Source organism: Solea solea, chromosome 11, assembly GCF_958295425.1.
Source record: "Solea solea chromosome 11, fSolSol10.1, whole genome shotgun sequence".
Taxonomy (NCBI): Eukaryota; Metazoa; Chordata; class Actinopteri; order Pleuronectiformes; family Soleidae; genus Solea; species Solea solea.
The window spans coordinates 22960734-22983433 of NC_081144.1; the positions used below are offsets into that span (position 1 = coordinate 22960734).

General features: G+C 44.1%; 1 protein-coding gene across 1 annotated transcript; it reads right to left on the reverse strand.

Moving 5' to 3' along the window:
* Positions 1 to 1688: 1688 nt before the first annotated feature.
* zhx3b (zinc fingers and homeoboxes 3b) lies at positions 1689 to 18839 on the reverse strand. Its single transcript, XM_058643326.1, is given in 12 exon segments — positions 1689 to 2525; positions 3322 to 3613; positions 4953 to 5696; positions 8038 to 8109; positions 8111 to 8843; positions 8845 to 8942; positions 8945 to 9158; positions 9160 to 9191; positions 9193 to 9540; positions 9634 to 9711; positions 9799 to 10698; positions 18447 to 18839. Coding segments are annotated over 11 exon segments (3360 nt in total). The 5' UTR covers positions 10540 to 10698; positions 18447 to 18839; the 3' UTR covers positions 1689 to 2517.
* Positions 18840 to 22700: the final 3861 nt, after the last annotated feature.

Here is a 22700-nt window from a genome sequence, read left to right on the forward strand (position 1 = left end):
AAAATTTTTTTGCCTTTCATATGAAACATATTCAAGCCTGAAAAAATAAAATGCTACTTAACACCACGTTGTTCTTCTCTGCTTTACAATTCACTCACTTTTTTCATTATCAGGGCCGGAGCCATGAATGGCAGGGGCTGAAACAGTCATTCGTGGCTCTGTCCCTATAGTTAATCCTTCAGATTATTGTTCTATCCGTGGCTTTGCGGTAATTTTTGAGGGCATTAACGTGCATTAACACCCTTGAAATTTTGCATGGAGGTCAGGTCTGGCTAAACTGCGATATTACCATAGTTCCCAGATCCGTGCGTTGCTCAAGGGCTCTATAGCAGCAAAATTGAGTCCCGCTGAATTTCCCCAAACTTGGTGGGAAGATGTTATAGATTAGGACGAACAAAAAAGTCGATCGTAACCATGGCCTCAACTCAACAGGAAGTCGGTAATTTGGAATTTTGTTGGTTTAAAGTGCCAGATACAGTAAATATTCCTGTTTGTTATTTTAATCATTGCCAAGTTTTTGCCATTAATATAAATTAACTCCTTAGTGCTCATGTGGACCTGCACCCATGGTAGGTTTTTTTTTTTTCCGTTATGATTGATTTTATATCTCATTTTTAGTAATGAAATAAAATAGCAATAATTGTGTCACAAAACAGACTGAACTTCGACATTATTTCCAAATTTCACAAATTCAATCTAATTTTATGTAGTGTTTATATCTGCATTTACTGTACGTTTTATCATGGTGATGAAAAATAGCTACCGAATTAATAATCCACTTAAAGAGTTCCTATAAAAAAACTTCTTTATTTGTTCCACATTCCTTATTAATATTTTTTTTCCACTTTAAATATTTTTTTTCCACTTTAAATTAGTCTGTCTTTTAAAGCTACTTAAGCCTGAAATGTACAGTACATATCAAATAATATTTTTGAAATTTTAAACTTTTAAAGGCCATTGTTTACACAACTCTGCTGTTTTCTATCGGCAAAACTACAATAATTTCCATAAAATACATTTCAAGGAGAATTTGATAATTATTTGGCCCTGGGATGGGTCAGTGATTAGCAGGAACACTGATTTTGATGCATTGTTATTTTTTTTTTGCAATGTCAGATTTAAAAAAAAAAAACAACTCTAATTTGTTCCCAATGGCAAAAAACATCTTCCCAAAAACTGCTGTAAAATATATTGATATTTTTCCCCTGCAAATATTCTTCACATTTGATATGTATATTTCAGGGTTGAGTAGCTTTAAAAGATTAAAAAAAAAAATCAATATATAATGTTTTTACAACCGTTTCAGGAACAAATTAGTAAGTTTTGTGTGTAGCTTAGCCATTTTAGGCTAATTTAAGAAACTGAGATGACAGTTCTAACGTTAAAAATAAATATCCTCTGGAAAAGTTGAGCTATATTCATTTAACAGCAAAAATGGCTTAACAATTAAAACAGAATGGCAGGAAATGTCCCTAGGAACTTATTTAAACAGGGTAATCTGATTTTTCAGCTTTTAGAATGGGATTTTTTTTTGCTAACAAAACAAGGACAACAATTTGAGAACGTCATTTTTGACATTTTCTGACACTTAATTGACCTAATGATGATTCATTAAGAAAATAATCGTTTGTCAATTTTGAACAACTTTAACACTATGTGACGGTCCAATGACACACAGAGGCCACACATTTATTACATTCTTATTTATTCTGCAAATACAGTCTGTAAAAATTATACATCAAGCCTAAGTTATGGAACTCTGCTAAAGGTTTCACAGTTCTTTTACAGTCAAATTTATTCCGTAAGAAAGTTCCATGATGACAAACGTACGTACTTTAGTACACGTCAGTGACGTTAAAGAAGAAGAAGCAGCAGCAGCAGTCGATGCTACAACACAAACCATGATTCCACAAAGTCTTCATCTACCGCGTCCTCCTGCCTTTCTATCGTTTTGTTTGTCAGAAATTAAAAAAGTAAAGGATCAGCGTCGGGTGAGCAGCTTATGGCCGTTAGAAAAACACCCTGCGGCTCTTTGTCGAGGGTCGACTCGATGGATAACCGGCTTCTAAACCTGAACACCGACATGTCTGCTGATGACTAAGTCTGTGATTTTGTTTGTTCTTCTTCCCCATGTTGTTGTGTTTTTGCTTTTGTCTGAATCCAGTAGGTGACGCGTGACGCTGCAGAGAAACGCCTCAGTCTCTCCTCCCCCTCCTCCTCCCCCCTCCTCCTCTGCACTCTCAAGGTAAAATGGTGGACGTGAGAGAGGACACTGGTGATGAGGGGGGTTGGTGGTTTTAACGGTCATCTCACGTAGAGGTCATCGCTTCCTCTGAGGGTGTGACTGAGACAGTGAGGGGGGGTGTGAGTGAATGAATGAATGAATGAATGAAGGAAGGAAGGAAGGATGTCTGTGTTTTCTATCCAGTGATCCAGTAACAGCGTGTGCCATCTTTTCCTCAACACAAAAAGTCCAATCACCTGCCCGTGAGCGCCATCTTCAGACTAAAATTGTCTTCAGTCACCTGTGAAAAAGGGAAAAAAAAACAAAACAAAACAGAAAAACAATGAGAAATGTCCATGTTTTCCCCAAACACTGGGTCATGACCTCCGTATGGGTCGCAGGAATCTTTTTGAGGTCCCCAAACAAAATTGGCAGAAACTGATTTATGATTTACTGACAATTACTTTTGATTAATCAATACTTGTTGAGTTTTGATCCATATATCCCACCATTTTATGGCCAAAATAAATAAATGGATGAATCCTCATTTCCACCTGCGACGCGTCGCAAAGAAACGCAACACTGTGGGTACGTTAGCGGCGCTTAAAAGCAGAGAGAGAATAATTATAGAATACTGTGTAAGTATTAAGTTAAAACAGTAATGAAGTTGTGTTTAACAGCGTCGCCCCCTGCCTGATGATAGAGGGAATAACATGTGTGTGACATCAGTATATATATTATTAATTATTAAATTAAATTATTAATTATAAAGGTAGCTTCTTATAAGAGCGCCTCTTAAATGAAATGGGGCTCGCTAAGGTTACATTTAGCATATTTGCCTTAACATCGTAGACCGTTGTTTACCTCATAGTACCGTTGATACTAAAGAACTTTAATAAGTTTAGGTTTGTAGAAATCATCTGTGAGGACATGTGACCCTGCATGTAGGGGGCGTGGCCTCAACAGCCCTGCAGTAAGTAGTGTGCTCTGTGCCTGTGGTTGAGGAATAGCATTGATATTTAACTCTATTTGCATCAGATGTGATTGTTTTAGCCAATATTGTGCGACACTATCTAACTTAAAGTCTTGGTGACTACCTTCAGTGGGATCCAAGGTCTTGTCGGCGTCGACTTCCTCTGCGTCCGCCGCAACACCGCCACACACGGACTGCTCCATCTTCTCCTCACTTCCTCCTCCCGGCTGGGACTCCAGAGGGGAGGAGCCTGTCGGTTGCGGCTGGGCGGCCATGCCCGGTACCACAGGTTCCAGTTCTGCAGCGCAGGCGGTGACGTGGTTTTTTGGCTCCGTCTGGAGTAAAGTGGCCTTGGTGGTGAACCAGTGTTTGACCAGGTCTGCAGTTAAGCCGCTCTGCTCAACCAGATCCTGCAACTGGGAAGAAAACAAACAATCAATCTTTTACATTTCTGTTTATCAATTATTAAAACATTACACTTGGAACTTTCTTCTGAATAGATTCACATAACATCACATTTTCAGGATAAGTTTAGCTTAAATAAATGGATTTTTGTCCAGATATACAAACTACCTCATCTTGAAAAATGACCCAAAGAATCAGAATTGAATGGATTCATGAGATTTACACGTCAAATTATTATGATGATTATTATAATATTAGCAAGAGGGCAAAACATTTAAAATACCTCTAAGAAATGGGCAGTGCACTTGTATAAAACACCAAATTTGATGATAATGTTAATAGTGACTGCGTTAGATTATACAGATGAATTGGAAATAATCTCCTGGTTTAATGTCTTCACTTCACCTGACGTGTGAGGAAGTGCAAATAACAAAACACATGTTTTTTTTTAACAAGATAAATCTTGTTAAAATAGTTTATATTCATATTCTAATTTGATTTTTCTAAACTTTTTCCACTACTGGACATTTAGGCACAAAAAAACCTTTATTTTAGGGTTAGAATGGGGTTTAGGTTAGGTTAAAGGTTAAGCATTCAATTGTTATGATTAAGGTCAGAGTAAGGGAGTAGAGGATGCATTATGTCCTTTTAAGTTTTAGGGTTAGAATTCAGGTTAAGGGTTAGACCCTAAACTGCCATGGTTAAGGTTCGGGGTTAGGGACTGGTTTTACGTCTCTGTGTCCTTGAAAGTGACAGGTAGAACTGTAAAAAGAAAAGTGAGGTGGGGCTACTGTAATCTGATTAAAAAAGAAATAAGGAAATAGAGTGATGGGTTTCCATATAATGGTGATGGCTACACATTCAGGTAACGTCCGCTGACACGGTGGTCTCTGATGTGTCCCGATGACAGACTGTGTTCAAACACATCTTTCAAAACCACCTCCACATCCCAGACCTGAATTCTGTCAGATCTGCTCGTGATTGAATCACTCAGGACTGATGTCAATACACGGCTCATGTGCTGTGTTTCGATCATGGTACGGTGCAGTTTGGAATGGTACGGCCCTGAGTCAGGCTTGCATTTTGACTGAGAACGGTACCTTTACTTTGGTAGGCGGGCCCGGGCTGTGCCCATTGGCTGGTGCTGCTGTCCTCAGACATCCAGCAGCTCGTTTTAAATATTGAAAATAGAATACAAGCGTGAGTGACGTACCATCCTGTACCAAACTGAACCGCTCCACTCGACGGAAACACGGTTATAGTGAACAAGACGACTGACTATTAAAGAGAGTAAAGAGAGTCCGATCCGTCATCTAGACACAGAACGAGTGAACTACTCGCGGTCAGTACCTGCGTCTCGTCCAGCATGCCGTGGTTCTCCAGGTGAGTCTGCAGGATCTGCGTTTTCTCCCTCAGCAGATCGTCCTCCAGAGCCGTCTTCTGATACTCCTCCAGCCACTTCAGTTGACCGTTCTTCTGCACGTAGCGACAGTCTCCAAACCAGCGCACCACTTCAGGTCTGGTCAGTCCCGACGTGGAGATGAGGTCGTCGTACTGGGCCGCAGTGGGCCACTGGGTGCGAGCGTACACTTGCTTGAGCATGTGAAGCTGCTCTGCCGTCTTCTTACCTCGGCCAGTTGAGGGTTTGGGGGAGTGCGATAGTTTGGGAGCAGACGTGGAGGACAGGGAGGGTTTGTGTGCTAAGATGGAGGACTGGGAGGATTTGGGGTTAGATGAAGGGGCGGAGCCTGGGGAGGATGCAGGTGGTGAAACTGAGGTGTCCAACCCCTCTGCGTCCGCTTTGCCACTGGCCTCTGTCACCTTCAGCATCTTCAGATTGATTTTGATAGGGTTCACTTTCAGTTCTCCAGAGCCGTCGTCTCTCTGTCTCTCATCGTCGTCCTCCCCCTCCTCCCCCACTCTCATACGATCTGCCTCCTCTTCCTTCTTCTTCTCTGCTGCTGCTCTCTTCCTCCTCTCTGAGAACCAGCTGTGGATTTCCCTTCTGGTCATCTTGGTCTCGGTTCGCAGTCTGTCCACTTCTTCCTCGGCTGGATCAGGGTCCTGGGCGAAACTGGATTCTAGTGCTTTCACCTAAACAGGACACAGGTGTGGACAAGGTCAGTACCTGAAGAAAACTTCAAAAATGCTTTTTCAATCTCAGAGTTAGTTACTTTCTGTCACTTTTGAACTAAATATCTTTGGGTTTTAATTTCCGTGATTCAGGTGTGCTATGGTTAGCGGCTAATGACGCCTCAAACCACTAACTTCCTGCAGAAATGAAGGCGGTTGCAGAGATAAGATTGCTTCTTCCTATTCTTCCTAACCATTTTTCCCCCAGTGTTTATATTTTCATCTTCAGCCGAGTGAAGTCACACTAATTTATCCAATTTATTCAGGTTTTGTTTTTCTCCCGACTACAAAATCACACCATCGCAGCCCTAGTTCACAACTGATCAATGAATCCATTATTAATCAATTACTGTAATAACTGCCACATTCCAACTCTTTAGAAAAATCAAGTAATGTTTTTATTAAAACAAGTTTGGTGACAATAGGTCCTGGTTTCTTTGCTGCTCTAACGCAGTGAACTGAATGTTCTTGTACAAAACAAAACAAAACATTGGAGGAGGATTTGAGGTTCGGGAAGCAAACTGTCCTCATTCACAACATCCATGAACCTTCTGTGGTCTTACTCTATTCCTCCTGCTCCATCTTCAACACCCTTTGTCCAATATAATCACTCTCCCTCCACTGCACATGACCAAACCATCTCAACTGAACCAACAGAATATGCTCATTTCTAGCCCTGTCCATCCTGGTCACTCCCAACAAAAACCTCAGCATCTTCAGCTCTGCCACCTCCAGCTCCGCCTCTTTGTCTTTTAGAAAGCGCCACTGTCTCCAAACCATACATTATAGCAGGTGTCGCTACCGTCTTGTAGAGCATCCCTTTGACTTTTGCTGCCATCAGCCCCAACACTCGTCTCCACCCACTCCACCGTACCCTGCGTTCTCTTCTTCACCACTCTTGACCCCGGGATTTAATCTCTCTCTCTCTCTCTCTCTCTCTCTCTCTCTCTCTCTCTCTCTCTCTCTCTCTCTCTCTCTCTCTCTCTCTCTCTCTCTCTCTCTCTTCTCTCTCTCTCTCTCTCTCTCTCTCTCTCTCTCTCTCTCTCTCTCTCTCTCTCTCTCTCTCTCTCTCTCTCTCTCTCTCTCTCTCTCTCTCTCTCTCTCTCTCTCCTCTCTCTCCTCTCTCTCTCTCTTCTCTCTCTCTCTCTCTCTCTCTCTCTCTCTCTCTCTCTCTCTCTCTCTCTCTCTCCACGTGTCCCCTACTCTCACTAGACTTCAAAATCATCTGCAAAAAACATGGTCCCACAGAGACCCTGCCTGACCTCGTCTGTCAACCTGTCCATCGCCATTTCAAACAAGGGGCCCAGATCTGATCCCTGATGTATCCCAAAATCACTCCAAGTGCACACCTCACCACTGTCTCACTGTTCTAATACATCCTCCTGCACCACCCTCACATACTTTTCTGCCACTCCCCACTTCCTCATTCCATTCTCTTGGCACCCAAAGCATATATTGATTAATTTATCACAGAAGTAAGTTAGATAATAATTCATGTGTCCTGGTCGTCTCTCCTGTGTTGGATGCAACATTACACCAATAATTCTTATTTCTGTGCCGTTTGCAGTCGTCTCGCAACATTGCAACCTGTGTTAACCCTAACCCACAATATTTATTGAGAAACATTGTGTGATGCTGGTTTGAATGTAAACTTTTAGACTTTTGTTCATTGTTACGCACTATAACTTATATACACGGGATGGGAGTCATTTTGTTGGCGCAGACCAAATTAAAGACTGTATAGTTGTCAATGTATTGCTTAGTAGTGTAAAAATACTTTTGATTAATTGTGAAACTGCAGTGGGTGAGAGGACATCAGCTGTGGAGGTGGTCTTTAATGCCTCCTGTTGGGATTTAGATGCATTACTTAAAAGGTGAATATTTGTAAACCGACCATTCAGGACTAGGGGTGCAACAAAGAATCAATGAATCAACTATTTAGATAATCGTTTGAGAGTTTGTTGTTAATAATTAAACACATTTCAGATTTTTCTGATTTTTTGCTCAATATAATAAAGAAATCATTAAAATAAATTCATTTTGGTTTAAGGACAAAACAAACCCATTTGAGATCATTATTTCAACATTTTCTGGAGCATGGACCGTGGAAGAATAGAATATGCCGTTACACTGGAATTTCATGTGATCTACCAGTGCGACTTGTCCAACTCTAAAAGTCTGAACTCTTAAAACATGCATGTTCATCAATGTTCAACACCTGATGGATTATGAAACTAATCATTAGAGGGGCCATTCACACATTTTGTCAACCTGCCTCGTTTGTGCTACTCGAGGTTCTCACCTGATGGGGTTCCCTCTCCTTGTAGCGGATCGCTGTGAAATCAGGAGAAGGTGGTCTGTGGTGTCTACGCGAATGGTGTGGAGGGTGAAGTGGGAGTCTGTGTTGCAGTTGGACTGTGAGCTGCAGAGCTGTGCTGCGGTGTTTTAGCACCAGAATTGCTGTTGCTGCTGCCGCTTTCTGACAAGTCACCAGGGTTGGTACTGCCAGCCGTGCCACTCCCTGGTGTACTTGTTCCACTCCCTGTTCCCACAGTAGTGCCAGATCTATTGTTCTGTGCACCTGTGCTTGTGCGCGGGCCTTTGTGGTTGCGGAAGTGGTAGCGCCGATCGCTGAACCACTTGCGGACTTCTCGCACGGCGAGCCCAGTCAGTGCAGTGAGGCGCTCCACCTCCTCCTGGCCGGGAAACTGAGTGACCTGGAAACTGTCCTTCAGAGCATTGAGCTGCTCTTGAGACTTCTTGCTCTTGAAAAAGCTTGGGTCCAGGAATGCGTTCACGGGTGTCCGCGAGCCAAACGCGCTGCTGATGGGAGCTGAAGGGGACGGGGAGGAAGATTTGGAGCCAGGGGAAGGAACATCCTCCATTTTGAAGGACAGAGGGTCCGTACCGGTGGGGTCAGCATCATCTGTGCTTGTGCTAGTTGTGTTGTTTTTGTTGCCTTTTTTGCTGTCTGTGGTGCTTTTACCGTCCGTGGTTACACTCTGCACAACGCTGACGTCGCTGTTCTTATCATTTACATGGCCGCGAGCATTAATTCTACTCTTGTTACTGCAGTCTGCATTAGCTACGCTGTGTTTACCGTTGACACCCGCTCACCTTACTGTGACCACTGCCTCCAAGACTGAGGTTGATGACACTGGCTTGACTGCTACTAACAATGCTATTCAAAACCCCTCCCCCACTCCGACCACCGCCTTGCTCATGCTAATAACCGTGCTCCCGCTGCTGCTGCTGCCTACTGTCCCCACAAACATGCTGACACCTTTGTCTGCCACCAGGGCTGCGGCAGGCCGCGCCTGCATCATGGGACGAGCTGCGGCCTGGGGTTTAGGTGTGACGGCCAGAGCTACAGGAGCACTGTTGACCTGGATACCGTTGGTCATCACAGGCTGCGTGACGATTACCGCCCTGGCTGACGAGAGACCCTTGCAGGATGCTGAGGGATCCCAGCGGCCCCCAGTGACGCGGGCAGGACTGTGATGGTGTGCTGACTGTGTTGGCTGTGGGTCTGATGCTGCATGCTGGATGGTGCCGTCTGGATGATGGTGTTGAACATCTTTCTCCTGGCCTCCTCGATCTCCTCAGGAGACCAGCTGATGCCCTGTTTAAGTCTCTGGGCTGTGAACCAGATCTTTATCTGCTCTTCGGGGAACCTTGTGACCACAGTTAGGTAGCACAGCTCAGCCTTGGTGGGGTACGGGAACTTATTGAAGGAGGTCTTCAAGAAGGAGGAGGAGTCCATGGAGGCACTGTATGTAGGGATGCTGCTTAACGGAATCATCACCTTGAAGGAGAGAGGAGATGATTATGATTATATTAACTGCTTAATTCAATATAGGGAAATATAAAATATGTAAAAAAAAAACAAAAAAATTACTTTGGGAAGGTTTTCAGAGGAGGAAGGAGAGGCAGAGGAGGTTGTGATTGTGCTTCTGTTCTGAACCACTGAAACCACCTGTGGCAAACAGATGATTTTAAGTTATCTTATTAAAAATAATGTAAATAATAACTTGTGTATAAAAGAAACAGAAACACCACACACCTGTGAGATCGGGGTTTTGAGCACAGGTAACGCTCCAGAGCCGTTAACTATCTGAATTGCCGAGGGTAGCGTGACCTTGGTGATTCCATTTTGAACTATTGTGGGAACGTGGGCGACCTTCACTGCAGCAGTCTCTTTTCTCTCCACATCTCTGGACGAAGCGACAGAGTGAGGGTCTGGGGAGGAATCGCTGCAGACCGAGTGAGACACCATAATCCGCTTGGGCTCCGACTTGCCCTTCAGCATCCTCATAATGGGGGTTTTGCTTATTGTAATCTCTGCATCCTTGCCCGAATCTGCCTCAATGATCAGATTCTGCTCCACCACGACCCCTTTGTCCTTCTTCCTCAGTTGTAACGTGGTGTTCCACGTGCTGGGGTGAACTCTGGCATTGTGCAGGGCCAGACCCTCAAACTTGGGTGCCGAAATCCCGCAGCTCAAACATAAGAAACTGGGGTCTGCGCGGAAGTCTGGGTGCCCACTGTAGACGTGATCCAGGAACAAATTAAGATCATGGGTTTCAAAGTTACAAGGCTTACAGGTGTAGGTGCCAGCACCTTCCTTGTCAATGTTCACCACCTCTGGTTTAGAGGACTCCCCGGGGTCTATGTGGACGTGTTTCTCCACTGCAGAAATCTTGGTCTGACGGAGAAGAACCGAGTCCTGATCAACCTCCTCTAAAGGACGTATAACCTTGCTCGGTATCATACAGGGAACAGTAGATTTCCTTTTGCTAGCCATGGTGAGACCGCAGGGTGAGAAGGCTTGGACAAATGAGAGTGGGCGGGGTGCGAGCGAGAATGCAAGCCGACTATAGACCAGACGCGGGGGAAGGAGGACCGCAGTACTTGTTGTCCATAGGTCCACTTGAAGTTCTCACTGCTCTTTTGATTAAAAAACCTGGAAATGAGAGAGAGAGAGAGAGAGAGAGGAAGGAGAACATGTGTCAGTTCATTGTTTTCTGTCAAGATTACAATACGATACACACCTGAAATGACAAATGATGTATAGTGAAGTACGGAAAGAGATGCAAAAGCAGGCGCGAGGAGGGGAAATAAGATGGGATATCTCACACTGCTTTACTCTCAGCTCGACAAAACGTATGCACAGCTGGATGTTTTCAAGTAAAATATCAACAGTTAATAATATTAGCTGTTCACAGATTCAGACGACGCTTAAAATCCTGGAGCTGTAAATATTTAATTAAAAAAGGGGGAAAAAATGTAAGTATTCCCCACACTGTTGCGGCTGTGTCTTTTATGGGGGGCATTAAAACAAGCTCAGTCTGCTTCCTTACTAAAGGCATTTTAGGAGAGCTCCTGTCCTTCCTCCGCTTTCCCCTCCCCCACGCAACTCCGTCTCACTTCCCCTCCTTCAGACACACCCCCACACAGAGAGCACATTCAGCATTTCTTTTAATTGTAGTTTAACTGGACACCTTTTTCAAACAAAAATTTCAGAAACACACACACACACACACTTAAATGAATGTGTTGCTTTTGATGCTTGACAACTGTGTGCAAGTGGGTGGTTCCACAGATGTTCCATGGGAAGATGCCATTCCTCGCTAAACAATGGCACACAGCGCACGACACCAACCTGCCCCACAAATATGCATCGTAACGTTTTCACGTCACCTCAAGATCCTGCATCTCAAAAGTGGAAAAGTTTCCTGTGGAGTAACTTTCGCCCTCCTTCCTCCAACCATTGAAAAGGGTAGTGATGTAGGATCAGAGGAGAGCTCTAGGGCAATTACTCCACCAATCACTTTGCACAGACATGACACCTCTCGCACAGAGCAGCAGCAGCAGCAGCTCACAAAAGAAGTTCAAAAGGATTGTGAGACATCAACATCTAAAATATAATACACTTAAAAAGAAAAGTCCAGTACCACCTTACGCAAAAACATTTTACAAGCAAATCCAAACCAAATTAAGCTTTTTTTGGGTAAACGGCTCAAATCTAAAATTGTCTTTCCCTTCCCGCAGACAAACATAACCACTCCATGCAAACATTGAACTGGTCTGAGACTACTTTCAGACTGAGCGTAACCTCTCTTTGCACACTATAAACATCTCAGGTGAGCAGGAGATGCCAAGTCAGTGTCATCATGCGATAAAGTCTCGGATAAAGCGTAGGTTGTTTAATCCATGTAGCCACCGCCCGCGCAGCCATGCTTTGACACAGAAAGTCACAGCTTAAGGCCCAGTGAACCCTCACAGGACTGAGGTGTGACCAACGTGCACACAGTTCATGTTTCAGTTCCAGTTAAAGGGATAGTTCAGGTTTATTGAAGTGTAATTGTATGATGTGGCTTCACATGTGCTGTGTTTAAATATACGGCCAGCAAAAGGTCTGTTCATGAGAAGAAGAAAAAACAGTTTTAGATGTGACAGGCAGAGCGAGAAGGAGGGGAGAAAAAAACATGGGTTGATATGTTAATATTGTGGTGGTGGTGGCTACAAATAAACCAACATATGTGCTGATAAGTGTGAAAATACTGTGAAACTGCAGCGGGCCAGAGGACGTCTCTCAGATCAACTCACAAAACCACGTTCCTGAGCATGCACAAACACAATCCATCCATCTTCTCATTAGAGACCACCTCCTCCACTGACCCCCTCTGACCTTTGGCAGTTTCACAGTGTTTGTAACACTTCTTACAGCTCAACATGTTCATTTATTTGTAGCCAACATCACGATATTCAAATGGATCAACACATGATTTATTTTCTCATGGTCAAATCTTTGGTGTTTCATGCGACAGCAGTGTGTGGAAAGATTCCACTTCCAAGATGGGAAACGCAGCTCCACCCTGATCATATACCCAGATATATATACAGTATTTCTGATTGTCCTCCAAGTACCACCAGAGGAAGTTTGTGTGCCTCAGTTAACATGCACCTGTCTATCTGTGATCAGATGGTAATAGAACATCTAAACAGAGCGATAGTCGTTGAGCTCACTTATAAAACAGATTTTAGCCAGCTAACAAAAGGCTCACAGAACAACATGTATGTCTGCTTAGGTTTATGCCATCTTGAGAATATGTTGATAGCCTTATCTCATCGTTACACAGAAAACGTTTCAGTACACCCCTCACTTCCTGCTACATGGTCTACTAGGAAAAGCAGTGATTTTGTGTGATGTAATTTACTCAAGTAACACAAACTTTCCAAAGCAGGCAGCAGTAGACCCCGCAGCACCTGTATAGCCACTAAAGCTAAACATTTGGATTTTTTTTCTCTGGACTTTGGTGTGGGAGAGTGAGCAGTTTACAAAAGTCAACAGTAAATGAATCATCACTCTACAGTTCTGAACCAACACCACGAATAACCAAAATAAACCCCTCTCTTTGGAGGTTAAAGGGTTAAAGGCCAAATACTGAGGAGGGGAACGTGATGCCCCTTTTTCCCCTGTGTATCCCCCCCCCCAGAGTGAGTAACTGGCCTTGGCTGGGGCTGTTCTGCACACTCCTCCTACTCTTGCCCCATTCAATACTGCATCAGGGGGGCACTGCTCTGCCAAGGCCAGCAGGCAGGCAGGCAGACTGGTCACATGACCATCACAAAAGCTCATGGGTGGGCAGCCCCAGTCATCCATCACGTGGTTCTGGGTGGGCAAGCGAGACGAGGGGAAATGGAAAGAGGCTGGTGGGGGATGGGCAGTCGGTTCGGGGTGAGGAGGCGAGGGCAGGAGGGGCGGGCGGCTGTTGTGGAGGAACCACTGAGGTGTTTCGGTGAGGAATTTTCCTCCCCGATACCCTCCGCCAACCAGCCGACACCACACCATCCCACCCCACCCTGCCAACCCCCGCTCCCAAACGCCCCCTTCTTGCTCCAAACTACAATCACACAGTCCTTCCCTCCTTTCCTCCCTCCCTCCCTCCCTATTTGCTGTGCTGCAGAGCCTGGAATGTTCCAACCCGAGCTCTTCAGCCACTGGACATAACCAGCAGGTTCAGGGCTCTAATGCAAAAATATCTGCCTCAAGAAATAAACACAAGGGCAGAAAAATTCCATCATTCATGCACATGCTCACAACTGTCAAGACTACAATACAAGCCTGTGCCACATGCTGGTGATGACATAGGTCCACAGGTCTCATTCAGGTGAGGGCTGAGAAACAATGTGCAACGCAGCAGCCAAGCTGTTCCTGCTGGTGGTGCGAGGAAACGGGCAGCTCGTTTCTCACCGACGCTTGGTCCTGTTGACTCAGACCTTACGAGTGTGTTGACCAATAACTGTAATTTGAATGCAGCAGTGACCATGTGGTGACAGTGGGCTCGGGGCTGTTATTTGTGTTAGCATTTGCATGTGTCGGTTTCCTGTCAGATTGAGAGATGAGAGAGAGAGGTAGGGTGGGGTGTGGACGGGGGTGCGTGTGTGTTTGTGTGTATGTGGTGTGTGGGGGTGGCTGCCTGCATGCCTGTGTGTAAGACTTGTTTACTGAGGTGGGCTGCCATTTTGTCCTGTGTGTGTGTGTGTGTGTGTGTGTGTGTGTAGAGTCAAAAATTTCCCAGTGACACACAAACCGCAAACACAATGTTTTTATCCTCCCGGGTCATAACCTGTGTTATCCATGCCTGCTCAGTGGCTCGGCACACTCTGTACGTTTCCATGCAGAGTAGCTCTACACTTCACCATCTCATTGTCCCAGTATTTTAACACTAGCGAAGAATCGATTTATCGAATGAAGTGTGTCCTTTAGTTTAGTTTAGCTTAGTTTAATTTAGCCCAATTTAGTGTATTTTGACCATTCATCAACTTCAAAATCCCAGTGGACAAAGCTTAAATTCTGTCTCGTCTCCATGTTTTCCTGCTGTTGTCCTCTGCTTCTGTGAATTGGCTTCTTCTATTATTTCCAGGTCAAATAGTAGGGGTGGGAGCAGTAGAACATTCATAGGAGTGCCTAGGCCAGTAGACATGCAATGGTAAAACGACTCCGAGCCAAATTATCTGGGTGTGTTAATCCCACTTTGAGAAAGGCCTCAGGTAGGATAACATTTTTACATGTATTTTAAAGTTTTAAGTCTGTTTTTAGTCCTGGCCAATGTAATAATTTGATTTTTCTAAACGTAAAAAAGGTATCAAGTGTGACCGCCTTTCATCCATGATCCTGATTCTTGTCATGGTCTGAGCCACTTCCTGAGCACAGGCCAATAATAGCCTTCTAGTCACACACACACACTAAATCCTACTCCTCAGTCACATCACATCGCATTCTGAAGCTGTGAGCAAACTCAATCATCCCGATCTGTGTGTTCTCTTTACTATAGGTGTACAAAATATGAGGTCCTTCCCTTGTTAGCTAAATGACTTGTTTCTACTCAAGTCTGTTTTTTTTCCCTCCCTATTTTCCCCCTCAATCCTCCCCCCCTTCACCCTCTGCTTCTCCCTCCAACTGTTCCTTCTTTCCTCCCTCTCCGAGCAAGTTTGGCCCAGGGAGACAGGTCGGCAGCGCCACTGGTGTGTTACTGTCCCCATGGCAACCACCTCCCACCCCCTTCCTCCCTCCTTCCCTCTCTCCCACCAGATCGTTTCTCTACAGCACATGAGTGTGGGTAACCATGCACACACAGCTACACATACACCTTCACACACAAACCCCTATTGCCATCCAGTCACCGTGGGTCCAAAGGAGCCCGTTTGTTCCACACACCCTAGTGAGTGTTGTTGGGAAAGTCTCTACCCTGCTCCTGTTTCAATGCCTCACTCACGCAGTGTTGATGTCTCTCAGTTAGGTGTGGTCACCGTCGTCAAGGCATGCCATTGGTCAGGGCTGATGCCGTCTCTTCCTAGTAACCAAGTCCCTGTCGAGACATCTCCTTGGGCCACTGCTGCCACTGCCCCCCCCCACTCCCCCACTCCACGACTGTGGCTGCAGTGTTTAGCCTGTAGTGGCCTGAAGCATGTATGTGAGGTCTGTGTATTCACTGGGAGGCATCGCTAGGCGTGGACAGATACAGTAAACAGGCCCTGAAACCCTCGCAGATGTCATCTCTACCACTTCTGTGGGCCCCCCCCCCCCCCAGTGGGTTCGGGATAACTATTGAGTCTGCACCAGGACAAACCCTCCTTCGCCATCTATGAGTGAAATTGAAACCACAAACTTTGCACTTTCTTGCCCGTTATCTCAAAACAATCACACACACACTAATTTATTCTCTTCGTTACCTCAGGCATCGCTCGTCTGCAAACCTCATCCTGTCAATCAACACGATTTTGCTCACTCTGAACATGGTGACATGGCTTTAGGTCTCGGAAATTCTTTCAAACTGCACTTCCTGTATTTTGCTCAAAACTGGAAACATTCAGTAACACCTCGGTGACAATGTTCCTAACAGTGCGACACCCATGTGCTCCCACACTCCCATATCTGCAGTGCTCTCAGGTCAGGGAGTGGATCACAGCGTGGGTTTGCAAACGGCTGCACTGCCGTGGCCACTGCCAGTGCATGTGTTAAAACTGGGTTGGCTGAGAGGGGCGGGAGAGAGAGAGAGAGAGAGAGAAATGGCGGAACACCACGCTTTGTGCTGTCCAACCTAAAATGGCTGACATCACAAGCTGTTAAGCAGCCAAGCAGAGCAAGAGGCTGCTGCTGCTGCTGCTGCTGCTGCTGCTGCTGCTGCTGCTGCTGCTGACGACCCAGACCTGCTCGCTCTGGACGACATGCGAGAAGATCGCAACGCTTACATCCCAGACGGAGCGACGGGTCAAAAAGACACAAAAATCATTAATGAACGACTGACAACATAGAAGATCAATCACTTTAACCAGTAAGTCATCTGATCATTGATCACGATGCGTCATGGGAAAATAGGCTTAATGTGACAAACAGTCAAACCTACGTTCATGTTAAATGAAAAAATGTACATATGGATCCTTTAATTCAATGCTAAAACTGAAGGAAGGACGGGGAGAGGAAGAGAAAGGGGGGATGGGAGGTGTTGGGGGGGTGAGTATGAAAGAGTGAGTGAGACTATTGAATGAAATGGGCAGTCGGTGAATTCAATCTCTCAATACAGTCACACAACACACTCCAATGATATCAATTTAAGATGACCTTAAACACAGAGTTACTCTGTAAAAGGTGAGGAGTGCAAATAAATAAATAAATGGATTCAGGTGCATGCCTGACACTCACTCACTCACTCACTCACATGGGCATCAGACAAATTAGCAGTCTGGAATAGTTTTGCTCCAATCCCTTAATTCACACATATAACCTACAACTGCCTGCAAACTCAGGATTACCAGTTTAACAAAATGGTGTAAAAAAAAAAAAAAAAAAAGGTGTACAAGCCTTGATTTTAAATGTTTTCTTATTTCACGTAGAAAAATAGTGTGGATAGTACTTGGGTATGAGTGACAATGACACCTGTCTGGACAGCAACGTCCTGCTTTTAATCAGATGTTTTAATCAGATGTTTTAATCAGACACTGCCATGTAGACAGAATTATTTGATGACCGTATCCAAAATATGGTCATGCTCTTACTGTCTTAATCTGATTATACAAGCCTCATGGAGCTTTTAAAGCAGTGGACATAATGAAAATGAAATTTCAAAGTGGAATTTATAATAGAACCTGAAGTAAACATACCCTGAATAATGTTTACTGAATAACTTCATATTCAAAATAAGAAATAATCGGATTGAGACATGCAGACTATTCAAGTATTAGTCAGTTAAAGGACATGGATGCATGCTAATCTGATTACATGCTATTTGGGGTTTCCCCAGCAGTCATAATCCCACTAGTCCGAATAAAGCTAATAGCACGACCATTGGTGCCATAATCCGACTAGGTTTTGCAACATATAAAGGGAATGCAACATGAACAATATTAATCTGATTATCATGATCTGTTTTATTCAGAACAAGGCTAATAGCCAGATCACTGGTGCCGTAATCCGACTATAGGTTCTGCTTCTGTCTCAGTCGGATTACCAGTATCCTTGTAATCGTGGTCGATGAGAATAGCGGTTTTAAAAAACGGATTAAAAATAACAACTTAATTGTACTAACTTCTCATTAGGAAATAATGTAAAACTATTGTTAGTTTTAACTGATTTAAATCAGACATTTCTAACTTTAATTCATCATCAACAACAACAACAACAACAAAAACAATGCTAACGCGAAACTCTCACGCATTTTGACTTTAAGATAAACAGCTAACATTAGAATTTAACTACAGTGAAATAAGTTTATTAAAAAAAATGTTAACATTTGCAGTGACGGAACACCCACACAGTGGCGAGTGTGTGTGTGTGTCTACGTTAGCGCAGCGGCGTCACGGATTTTACAAAAACGATGCGTGTTCATCTTCCGCTCAACTCGGGCGGAATGAGAGCAACTTGAAGGCTTTGTCGACGTTAAACGTTTCAAACACTGACGCCGATTCAGAGCGCAGGAAGGAGACGAGCCCGTCATAGAACTACTCTCTCTCTCTCGCTCACTCTCCCCCTCCCGCTGGCTGTCGCCATTTTAAGCAGGCGACATGCAGCAGCTGGCCAGGCTGAGGCGCAGCGCTGCCCGCAGAGGTGAGGAGGAGGAGAGGCTCCAACGACACCGCACTCAAGTTTGTGAAAGGTGAAACACTCGTGTTCACGTGTAACGGTACAAAAAAACAAAAGCCACTCACCTCTCCGTGTAGGAGCTCAGCAAAAAGTTTACAATAATAGCAGGAGCTCAGTGGAGCCAAGACCTGCCCGAGGTTCGGGCTTCACTGATGGGAAGTTATAGGTGTGAGCCCCCCTCTGTCTCCCGCCGGGTTAGAACCGTGACACCGGTGCCAGACCAGTCCCAACACTGACCTCCCCCCTTGTTTTTAGCGCCTGTTTATTTTGTGTGGCTCTCAGAGCTCGGGCTTTTCAGGCAGTGGAGGGGAGGAAAATACGACGGACGTGCTGAGGGAAGAGGCGGGACACGTGACGCAGACGTCACTGACGGTGGAGTTGGCGTGAGAGGCTCGAGCTCAGCTCCGGCGATCAGAGAGCGCGAGCGAGTCACACATCCCCGGCACCCGGCTTTTAACCAAGACACGAGGAGGACACCGGGCCAAGTTTACCGTGAGGGACATAACGTGTTAAGTGTCCCGGTTAAAGGTGCTGATCGAGCGACGCACACCTGTCCCCCCTCGCCTGGGCAACATTTCTTAAAGAGACAGTGCAGACATGTCAAAAGATCTACTGCATTAAAGTCAAACAATTCAACTACAGGTTATATAAACATTAGAACCACATTCAGTATCATAACTGAACAGCTCTGTTTCCAGTCAACAGTGGCGTTTCAAGAAACTCTAGGGGCCCTAGGTAAAGTGACGGGGAGGGGGGGGCGGAGGGTGAGGTTAATATAATTATATTTGTGCATCCCAATCAGACACTCTACTGGATAATTAGAAGTCAGTAAAACCCCAAATGAAAACTATAATTTTTTTGGTCAACCTTTCAACACCAACACCTCATCGCGTTCCTGTGAGAAACATAAAACTACTCACCGGGATCAAAAAAAGATTTAATGGAAGCACAGGACAGTTTTTATCTATATACACTATGAGAATAGGAACAAAAACCTACAACTGCTGTTTATTTTTGCATATGAACTTTGTACTTGCATGCTCTGGACAGGGGTTTGGGTCGGGGGGGGGGGTCTGGTTTGTCCTGGACACAAGCAAGGGGGGCTTCAAGGAAAACAGTTTGGGAACCACTGGTCTAGTGTTTCATGCATGTCTATCCATCCATCCATCCATCTTCTACCACTTTATCCTCCACATGAGGGTCGCGGTGGGTGCTGTGCCAAGCTCAGCTGACATACTGTAGGGCGATAGGCGGGGTACTGCCTCACACCTATGGTCAATTTACCTAATCCCCATATAGCGGGGAGAACATGCAAACTCCATGCAGAAAGGCCCGCCTCTCAAACCACGGTTCGTGTGCTAACTACTACACCAACCGTGTGGTCCTACATGCATGTCTACTCAATCTTAAATATTTTATTTTAGTGACATACGTATGTCCTTGTATGTTTTTTGGAGTTGTAAGCCTGCTCCTTAACTTCTGGTCAGTTGTCATTTAGGGGTATTCAAATATTCAATGCAGTTGTTTTAGTAGTTAGCCCTGATGGATTCAAAATGGCCTAAAATGAAAAATGTGTTAAAATGTAAACGACGCCTCGGCTATACTTTGATGTTAAACACTCTTGGTAACGTCTGCAGACATCGACTGTGGAACATCTCTGCATTGTTGCCTCACAGCTTACCCGAAATAGTTGGGCTGGCTTATTGAAAACCAGGAAGAGTTTGTGCATATAGTCAGTTGTTTATGTGTGTGTATCAGTGGAATTCCTCATATAATCTCAAGCAGCTCGACTGAAGTTGTTGAAGCCTAAGGCCCAATTAATACTTTCCGCGAGTCCGCCGTGGTCTGTGTGACATCGGACTGGGTGGACTTTACACGCGCCATGTAGCACCATTACCTATTGGAATGGAATGTGAGCTTGAGTACGCGCAGGGTGGAAGGCCAGAGTGATGTGGACCCTAATTTTAGTATGAACGTAACCACAGCCATGTATGTGCAAGCACTAATGCTCGGTGACTGCGTGCGCATACTGTATGTTAGGTGTTGGGAGTACTCTCTGAGAGCGCTTCATGGGTACAGAAGAGTATCCAAAACAAATTGTCTTGTCAAGTCAAAATCTAACACAACCAAGTGCTATACATAATTGCGTAAAGAAAACAGTGGAGCTCAACCTGAATTGAAGGCCAAAGAGCAAAATTTGGGGGGCTGCCACCGCAAAGGCTCCGGTCTTCAGTCTGACCTTATGGTGCTGTTCCATTATACTACTTGTTTTTTGCTTTTCCAACTAGTTCAGCCAATACTAAATACTATGTGATGTCAACAGGCTGCCGGCCACTGATTGGTCAGAGGGTGTCTGAGAATCTAACCACACAATGCCGAGCGTAGATCATTTAAATGTGTTACTCTCAAGGAAATTTCTAAAATCTGGTGTATTTAGCGACAGCCCTGCTGAAAGTCTGTGCTCCATTCATGCAGGAAGTACGCGATGAAAACATTTCAATGAACTGATTCTAATGATTCACTTACACCACAAACAACCGCTTTGCCCATTACTAGTTTGTGTGTTTGTGTCACGTTTTTAAAACGACAACACAGCAGTTTCGGTTACGTTGAAGTAATTAAACCGAGTAGAGCTGAGTAGTGCTAAAAGTACAATTAGGGACTTCCAGCAACAGCCGGTTGTCCGACACCTCCATTTAGGGATTTAAAAACAAACAATTCAATTTTGAAAACAATCCTGTGATATCATCATGTTTACACATAGTAATAAAAATAAATTCTTTCGGGTTCTTTGAAGCGTGGTCGTATACAGGATCTGACACTTAGTCAGCGCTGACGTCACCGTTTCCGCCTCCAGTACTCTCTGTGAACCAACCAAGCCCTCACTGAAAACATGGCTGCCATCGGGGACAGAAAGCTGATTTTACCCACTTAACAAAAGGCTCAACCCATTAAATCTAAGCCTGATTAGGTCAAATAATATATTATGTATACATTTGGCCACATTTTCTCATCATTAGACATCCATTTCCAAGTAAATACCGTGTTTGCACCTGAACATTTTTTTTGCATCTCATCTTATCTTAAAGCAAGCAGATGCCATGTCTCACTGCAAACACAAAACGGATTTTTCATTAAGCTGAGCACATTATGCATGTAATCAGACTCCAATTAAACCCAGTTACACATCCCCCCGCCCCCCCACATCTTCCCGAATGAGTCAGAGGGTCAATTCTTTCAGAAAAAAAGGCTTTAAGGTGTTTAGAGGCTTTATATGCTTTACATGTATTATGTAAATATACGTATTTATTATGTAAATATATAAGTCAGTTAATGTTTTAGTATACACGTTTTTTTGCAACATACTAGACTGATTTGATTGCAGTTTTATTTTGCATGCGATCTTATTTTCTTACCTATGTATAATTATTCAAAAGTGTATCGCAGAAATTCATCACATATTTGTTTTTAGTCCTGTGGAGGCTAATGATTTGAAAATCACCGGCCTCCATCACTTCATTATGCCAACTTATTTGATGTATCCATTCAATATCCATTCATATCAAGAAAATAGGATTGAGTTGTTTAAATAAACGAGGCCCTCTGCTGGACAGTGCACGGAATGACAGACAGAGGCTCCATAATGTCGAAAACCATGATGCTAATGAGCATTTTTGCAGCTGTGATTAATGAACCTAACAAAACACGGCTGCAACTAATAATAGATTATTATTTGATTTCTAAATTAATCAGCTACTATTTTTGACAATCAATTAATCAATTCCAGTGTTTTTTCAGCTTCTTAAATGTGAATATTTTCTTAAATAAATAATTAATTAAAACTGGATTTTTTTTGGTTTGTGGACAAAACAAGACATTTAAGAATGATCATTTTGAGGTATGGGAAACACCCTTCAACATTTGTGGCATTTTATGGACCCAAACAAATGATGGATTAATTAAGAAAATAACCATTAGTGACAGCCTCTTTGCTCCTGTTGGAATTTCCAAGGTCCCCCTAAACTCCAATTTCCAACTTTTACTTTAATAGCACTTGTCGTATTTATTTTGAAGCTGTTTTTGTTTGCAAAATTTCACATAGAGTGTTGTTATTGACTGGTACAGTTAGCAACGGCTAGCCCAAGACGCTTGTGCATTTCCAACTTCTCACCTGGAATGCTGTGAACTCGACTTCTGTGTTCCGATATAATTGGAATGCAGACTTATCCTCTGCTGCATTTCTTCTTCTTCTTCTTCTTCTTCTTCTTCCAGTAAGGTGCAGTGTCGCCCTCCACAGTTTGAAGCTCATTAAAACAAAT